General features: G+C 46.3%; 2 protein-coding genes across 3 annotated transcripts; one reads left to right on the top strand and one right to left on the bottom strand.

The window, feature by feature from the left end:
• The first annotated feature begins 1,717 nt into the window (after positions 1–1,717).
• On the top strand, positions 1,718–5,432 carry LOC125551491 (E3 ubiquitin-protein ligase DIS1). Of its 2 annotated transcripts, none has more exons than XM_048714748.1 (4): positions 1,718–1,886; positions 3,288–3,512; positions 3,721–4,107; positions 4,731–5,432. In XM_048714748.1, exons 2-4 carry the CDS (start codon positions 3,315–3,317, stop codon positions 5,049–5,051), a joined length of 906 nt encoding a protein of 301 aa, XP_048570705.1. In that variant the 5' UTR covers positions 1,718–1,886; positions 3,288–3,314; the 3' UTR covers positions 5,052–5,432. The 2 variants fall into 2 exon arrangements, with proteins under 2 accessions (XP_048570705.1, XP_048570704.1); XM_048714747.1 differs by having other exon boundaries at positions 3,285–3,512.
• Positions 5,433–5,892: 460 nt separating this feature from the next.
• On the bottom strand, positions 5,893–6,913 carry LOC125551492 (uncharacterized protein At5g39865-like). Its single transcript, XM_048714749.1, has one exon. The coding sequence runs from the start codon at positions 6,767–6,769 to the stop codon at positions 6,155–6,157; it is 615 nt and encodes a 204-aa protein (XP_048570706.1). The 5' UTR covers positions 6,770–6,913; the 3' UTR covers positions 5,893–6,154.
• Between the last annotated feature and the right edge of the window lie 488 nt (positions 6,914–7,401).

Here is a 7,401-nt window from a genome sequence, read left to right as displayed (position 1 = left end):
GCAACTGCAGCTGTCCAGTCATGACAACTGCAGTTATCCAGGCATGGCAACTGCAGTTGTCCAGGCATGGCAACCCCAATGTCACCTATGTTCTTTCTCCTAATTCACTATCCACAACTTCACTTCATGAACTCACCTGTGTACGACGTTGATGGCAGGTACATGGTTGCCGCCTGATGCCACGTGCTGCATGAAGGTCCTACATTTTTTCCCATATAACTCATGAGTCTTTTGCCATCCTTGCAAGTGTAATTTCGTGGCCACACCAGTATGTTTCTTTTTCATATGCGTTACCTTGATTTGCCACATTAGCTACTTGAAGTTGGTCGCTCGTACATTTATCAGCGTTAGCACCCTGTGACTGAATTGCCATGGTATTCCCCTGAGTGTGGTTGAGTCATAAGAACCTGCGAAAAATGACATTGTATGACATAAGTAGAATGGCATCTTCCTCATCACAAACATGTCAATTGTTCCTTCTTTTTTATCATGCATCATCCTGATGCCCGCGTACTGCTCTAGTAGTGGCAGCAACGGCCCTGCAGAAATTAGTTGATTGTACTCTACTGCATCCCAAGGGGTGTTTGCGGCCTTTGGGAAAATCAAGAATCGGTGCTGTCTTCGTGATTCATTTCTTCCGCTTTTTTCCGCTATTGTGTTTTCAGTCACTGCATGAACAAGAACGCATCAACAATTCGCAAAATGCATTCTTGTTGTTTGCACATAGAAGATAACACAGCAATCTTATCACATTTCCTGCGTAGGCAACCAACACATCATGGCAAGTAGGACATGCACATTGAGTCTGTTTTCTAAAATCTGGACGGCAGCTATTATTTTGAAGCGATGGCAACAGTCAATAAAATAGGATGGCAAACAAGAACATAACGTGGTGGCAGCTAACGACAATGATAGGTGGCAACTGATGTTATAGACAAGTGGCAATTATTTTTCCTCCCTCCCTATGCCAAATTCCTCCCTTCTCTCCCTATTTTTAGTGATTCCTACGCATCCTTCATTATCAACTACTCGCACCAAGCCAGCCCATAAACTTAGCTCAACTCTAGCATAGTATATGGCAGATCTGGCATATGTCGGTGGGCAAATGCGAATACACACAAATTTGTGGCATGTTTGCCTTGACAACGTGGATCTAGTCGCCTTCTTCGTCGGCAATGTGCAATTTCAAATTTCTGGACAGAAGAAAGGCGAGAAACAGAAGGAGATCGGAGATCCACCTGTTTTTAGCTTGTCGTCTTGGGAGGGCGGGGTTGGGGGGGGGGGGGGGTGGTTAGCGGTGGGGAGGCGCTAGGGATCTGCTAGCAACCAGAGAAGAAAGACGATGAAGGAAGGGGATCGAGAGGTAGTAGACGACGGCGGTAGGTCGATCTGGGGATCGAAAGGAGTCTGGGACGACTGGCGTATTGGGTCGTGCGGGCAGCGCGGTGGTACACCCGGACGTGTGGGCGATTTTGCCACACACCGGACGTGCAGGTTGTGACTGCGCGCGCCGGACGCGGTCGTGCGGGCGGGGTCGTCTCCATTCCACACAAGGTGTGCGGCACAACCAGCCGATATGCCACACGTGTGGCAGTTATCGGCATCCTAAAGATAGTCTCCTTCATACTTTCCTGTGTTTATCTACTTTTACGTGTTCGACTACTTCGTCTACGACATTTGCTCTCGCTCCGCAATCTCGGACCGGACTCGCGGACGGAGCTGCGGAACATAAACAAAACGCAAGGGGAAGGAGAGAGAAGCTTAATTCGAATTCTGTCGCCTCTCTCTCCTCGGACTCTTCTCCCCCTCGCTAGCCGGCGCCGCAATAGATCGCCGTTCGCCAGTGCCGGAGCAGGCCCCCCATTCCGTTCCCTCTTCCCCGCGAGGTAGTAGCGCCGTTCTCATGGCACCATTGCTAGCTGTTTCATCTATTTTCTTCATGCGTGGATTTTTTTCCCCATAGCTCTTGGGTGGCGGAAGATTGGGCCTTTGGAGGGAGGTTCCCGAGATGTTCGTCCAATGAGTCCGCACTCGATTCCGTTCCAGTGGTTCAAATGCTAGAGCAGGAGCGGCCGGAGGCGCAGGGGTTTCGCTACCTGCCTGCTTCGGGCATCTAGGGTTGCTTCTCGATCTAGGGCGGTTTCGTGCCGTGCAGATGCGATTCATTCTTGGCTCCTCCCACATTAGAGCGTGTGTTTGATAGACAGAACCGGACCCATAAGGTTCTCGGCATTTCCCCTCTGTGACTGCTCCTTGTGCGTAATTAACTGCCAGTAATGGAGCTCGAGATGGTGTCATTAACGGGGAGATGATTATGTATGCCTTGTTGTAGTAGGTTTCAGTAGAGATATGGATTCCTCTACTCATGGCTCAGCTCATGATTTGCTCAAGAGTAAAGTTTTGTTACTACTTCCTCCGTCCCAAAATAAGTGTCTTAACCTTAGTACAACTTTTGTACTAGAATTAGTACAAAGGTGAGACACTTATTTTGGGATGGAGGGAGTACTATTTAGTACTTCTCCTCTAGCAGTGTCAGATTCTCCCCTATCAACCTGCGCGCGTTTGTTTATTATTGGTGAACCATTTGCGCCTATGTTACGCAATTACTCCCTCCGTCCCATAATATAGAAGCATTTTTGACACTAGTGTCAAAAACGCTCTTATATTATGGGACGGATGGAGTAGAAAATTCGCTTCTCTCAGCAAGGTACTATAGTCAGTACTTTCTACACATTAGGGTTTATCTGCAAGGTTTTCTATGTTCACATTTTAATAATGGTTTGCCTTTTTCTTCCCCAAAAGAGACCATGCTTCCCAAAACGGGTAAGCATTAATTCCATGCACTAGAAGCACAAGTGCAAAAATGGTTAAAGATGCACTCCAAATAGCACTCATTTTTAGAATGTTGCAACTTAAAAGCTTAATATGATACCTAACATCAGCAAGTTCTTTGAAACTTGTGATGTGTTGGTGCAGGTCTAGTAAGAACTAAAAAGGCCCGGTCTACACTTGATTGGATCTTATGAGGCCCTAGCCCATGTACTCTTATAATTTCTGCTCCACTCCCCATCAGGGCCCTGTCTCTTTCAAAGCCTTTAGGCAGTTTCCAATCATGTAACGAGACTAATGGAATTAAGCAATTGTGCCTGTGTTCGAAAGATGGTTTGATGGGGCAATGTTCTTCTGAACAGTGCTAGTAGAAAGTACTGACTATGAGTTCACTGGCAATCATTTCCCCCTTGATAATCCTCAAGTTAATAAGGCAAATATTTGTCCTTTTTTAGCAGGTCTAGTACAACCTCCGGAGTTTTCCCATGGCCTCGGCTGCTTATACTGATGATTCTGGTTCCGAGGTTATTGATCCTCCAAAGTCTGAGGTACTGGATGTTGCTGAACTTGTCGGCGATCATATCCAGCTTACACAAAAATCAAATGTGGTAGCTTCTAGCAGCGTTCGCGAACTTTTGGAATGCCCTGTCTGCTTGAGTGCCATGTACCCTCCTATACATCAGGTGTGCATTTGTGCTGCTCCAGCGCATTCATTTAGTTTATGTTCTGTTCCATTGAGTGCCATGGAAAAAACTTATGTTGTGCATGTATATGCTCTGTTCCGTTGTTGAAATGTTATTTCATATGCTTACAAAAAAAAGAGTTGACTAAATACATTGTGCAACCCACACATTCTTTTACTGTATTGTAACACACCTTTTGTGTATGCAGTGCTCTAATGGCCATACATTGTGCTCTGGATGCAAGCCAAGGGTTCACAATCGCTGTCCAACTTGTAGGCATGAACTGGGTAACATAAGATGCCTTGCTCTTGAGAAGGTGGCTGCATCTCTTGAGCTTCCATGCAAGTACCAGAACTTTGGTTGCTTAGGCATTTACCCATACTACTGCAAGCTGAAGCATGAGTCACAGTGCCAATATAGGCCTTATAGTTGTCCATACGCTGGATCTGAATGTACAGTTGGTGGTGACATTCCATACTTGGTAAATCATTTGAAAGATGATCACAAAGTTGACATGCATAGCGGAAGCACTTTCAACCATCGCTATGTCAAGTCAAATCCTCATGAAGTTGAGAATGCGACCTGGATGCTTACGGTATTAATCATCAACACCAACATGTGGACTAAGAATTTCCATGTAGCATCTTTCTACTGCCTTTACATCTTGTGAAGATGCAAAATAAAACAAGAATACCTAGGAAGAACCAGATATCATATCAATTCAAATAAGCACTCTGAAACCTGTGTGGTGGGTGTGTGTTGTACACCAATACTTCCCACCACCAAGTGAGAAATGATTAGTTCCCTTTCTGCAAAGATACTACGTTCATTTTTTGCATAGAAACATATGGAGACATTTTTGTAAACTAAAGGAGAAATTGTCCTATTCTTAAATTATGATTATTGTACTTGTTTTTATATGCCAATTATTTGTCATGCAGTATAAAACAAAATGGTGATCATGTTGCATACTTGTTGGACCATAATAGTTGCTCATCGTATTCTTAAATATTTAATGAAGACACTGCACATGCCCAGATCCACCTGCATCTGTTTCCAATTTTAACGGTCTGCCTGTCTTGCAGCAGATTTAACAACATTCCAGATGTCCTCTTTATCCTTTACATTTCCTCAATTCACTGTTTGAAGTGCAATCCAATTTTGTTACGTTTTTTCTTTCTATTAAGCTAAGTAAACAGATAGAGTTTCTCCATGTAGGTTTTCAGCTGCTTTGGCCAGTACTTCTGCCTGCATTTCGAGGCATTTCAGTTGGGCATGGCACCTGTGTACATCGCTTTCCTGAGGTTCATGGGAGATGATGCGGAAGCAAAGAAGTACAGCTACAGCCTGGAGGTAGGAGGTGGTGGGCGCAAGATGATCTTTCAAGGGGTTCCCCGGAGCATCCGAGACGGCCATCGGAAGGTCAGAGATAGCTATGATGGGCTAATAATCCAACGGAACATGGCCTTGTTCTTCTCTGGTGGTGAGAGGAAGGAGCTTAAATTGAGGGTCACCGGGAGGATTTGGAAAGAAGAGTGAAATGATCCAGCCGATTCATCCATTTCCCTGGTATGAATGAGCCCATGGGTCGCATCATGAAAACTGTATTTCCTAGGGGCTGATTCTGAAGCGTGCAAATTGTAATACCTGTAGCCTGTTTTAGCCATCGTCTGCTCGATTGGTGTCTGCTCAGATAACCTGGGTGACAGTGATACTGTTGTAGGAATCTCCTCTTTGCCATTCTGTAGCATAGGGGAGCCTATTGGCAACACATGAGATGTAAAGGTTCTATGTAGCTTTCGTTCTCTGTTCCAAACTCCGTTTCCATGATTCATTTAAGAGGATGTGTAACAGCTTGAGAATTAGAACGTGGATTTTATCATGATGAAATGCAAGAAACATTGGAGTTGGCGTTGCAAACTAATTTCAGGAATGTGTCCTTTTGAGCGTGAATCGAGATGGCTCTTGTCAACGCCATGCCAACTGTTCTGACGCTAATAAAATGGCTCGCTCCAGCTTACAGAACCAATGTTGGGGCTCCTACCCACACATTAGCGCACACAGCAACGTTGGGGCTGTTTATTTTTATTTTTACCTTTTTGAGAAGAGAAAGATAATACTCCCTCTAATGATCCAAACACTCTTCTATTTCTTTACAGAGGGAGTACTGAGATGAGGATCTAAACGCTCTTCTATATCTTTACAGAGGGAGTACTGAGATGAGGGACGTGTAGGATTCTTGATGGTGTTAAATGAAATCATGTAATGTTTCAAAGCAGCAACATATCTATGTACCTACCTTGAGGTCAAGTCAACGCAAACCAACCATTGTGCTAAAGATGGAGAGAAATATGGATAATATGCATGCAACGAACGATGATTAGCAGAAACCCAGTTACTTACATTAATCAAACAAATTCAATGGAGTACATTTGGTACATACAAACATATAATCTAATCACAGACCCGCGAAAGGCCATTCTTTTGGCTTCACAACTACGTATATAGGGACAAGAACTCCATTGTTCTCGTCCGCCAAGCCAAGCACAAGCAGCAATTGAGTGTCCATGACCACGAGAATTCAGAAACTGCATGTCTCTAATTCTTGCAGTACTACCATTTATAGGAGGCATAGCAAGCGATCAAGAAGAACAAGCGGGACATCGTACCAAGCCGTTCTCGTTGCAGTGGCCGCAGCAGCTGGTGCGTCCTTCCTCCTCCACGAAAACCTTGCGGGAGCCAGCGCAGGCGGGGCAGGGCACGAAGCGGACACCCCCGCAGGCGTCGCAAACGAAGGCCGGGTCCTGCCCCGCGGCGCCTTCGAGGAGGCGCCGCAGCTCGCCGGCCTCGTGCAGCTGCCTCGCCTCTTCGGCGCCGCCGACGAGCCGGCCCCCGACGAAGAGCTGAGGGAGGGAGAAGGCGCGGCCCCGCGCCGCGAGCAGCCCCTGGAGCTCCCGCCGGAGCGCGGCGTCCATGGACAAGTCGCGCTCGTCCACGGCCACGCGGAAGCCGCGCAGCACGGCGCGCACCGCGGAGCAGTCGGTGAAGGTGCGCCGCACGCCGCGGAGCGACGTCGTGTAGAGCACCACCGCCGGCCGCGGGGCACGCACGTCAGGGAGCTGGTGGCGCTGCGCAGGCTGCAGGCGGCGCCCCTGGCCCTGGTAGGGGTGGTGGTACGTCAGCGACCGCCCCAGCTGGTGCTGCTGCGGCTTCTTGGCGTACGGCCAGGATGAACCGCCGCCGGCGACCTCCTCCATATCGGATGGCCTCCTCGGACAAGAGGATAGCTAGGGTTCCTGCGGGGCGCCGAGCCGGATCCTCTGACTTTCTCAAGAACTAGACAAGTCAGGGATCGCCTCCTCACACAAGAGTACAGCGTGTTTGTTTGGTTAAAGATAATTAAAGAAACGAGAGCGAATGGGAATTTAGCGGCGGACACAGGAAGTATAATGTGAAAAGATTACTCACAAAGTGATAGCATGAACATGGATATTTTAAATTAGTGCATTTTATGGAATATATTTCGACAAAAGAATAATGTGAAAGGTAATTCAAAATCTATGAACATGGACAAACTTGTTTTTAAATGTAGATAATAACTAAATCATCCCTGAAATTAGCACAGCTCTTAAAACACCATAGACACAAACAAACGTGACGAAACAATCATCTATATAGTAGATACAAACCAAGTACATAATAACTATACTTGAAAATTAAAATACACAAAAACATAACCAATGTCTACTATCTGTGTTACAATGCACCGAGCTTTCTTTGTATACATTGTGTGTCGAGATCCTTTGTAAACAACTCACTTGCTAGGAAAGCCCACCTCCACTCAGTAAATTGCTGAACAAACTTCATATCAATCAACCCACCTATTATT

This window comes from Triticum urartu, chromosome 4, assembly GCF_003073215.2.
Source record: "Triticum urartu cultivar G1812 chromosome 4, Tu2.1, whole genome shotgun sequence".
In the NCBI taxonomy this organism is placed as follows: domain Eukaryota; kingdom Viridiplantae; phylum Streptophyta; class Magnoliopsida; order Poales; family Poaceae; genus Triticum; species Triticum urartu.
The sequence above is the reverse complement of the archived record's forward strand: the minus strand, read 5'-3'. Positions and strand labels throughout refer to the sequence as shown.

Coding starts and splice junctions, on each gene's coding strand:
- LOC125551491 (XM_048714748.1), top strand. CDS start 3,315: ATGGCCTCGGCTGCTTATACTGATGATTCTGGTTCCGAGGTTATTGAT. Junction 3,513..3,720: donor TGTACCCTCCTATACATCAG/GTGTGCATTTGT, acceptor TTGTGTATGCAG/TGCTCTAATGGCCATACATT. Junction 4,108..4,730: donor ATGCGACCTGGATGCTTACG/GTATTAATCATC, acceptor TTCTCCATGTAG/GTTTTCAGCTGCTTTGGCCA.
- LOC125551492 (XM_048714749.1), bottom strand. CDS start 6,769: ATGGAGGAGGTCGCCGGCGGCGGTTCATCCTGGCCGTACGCCAAGAAG.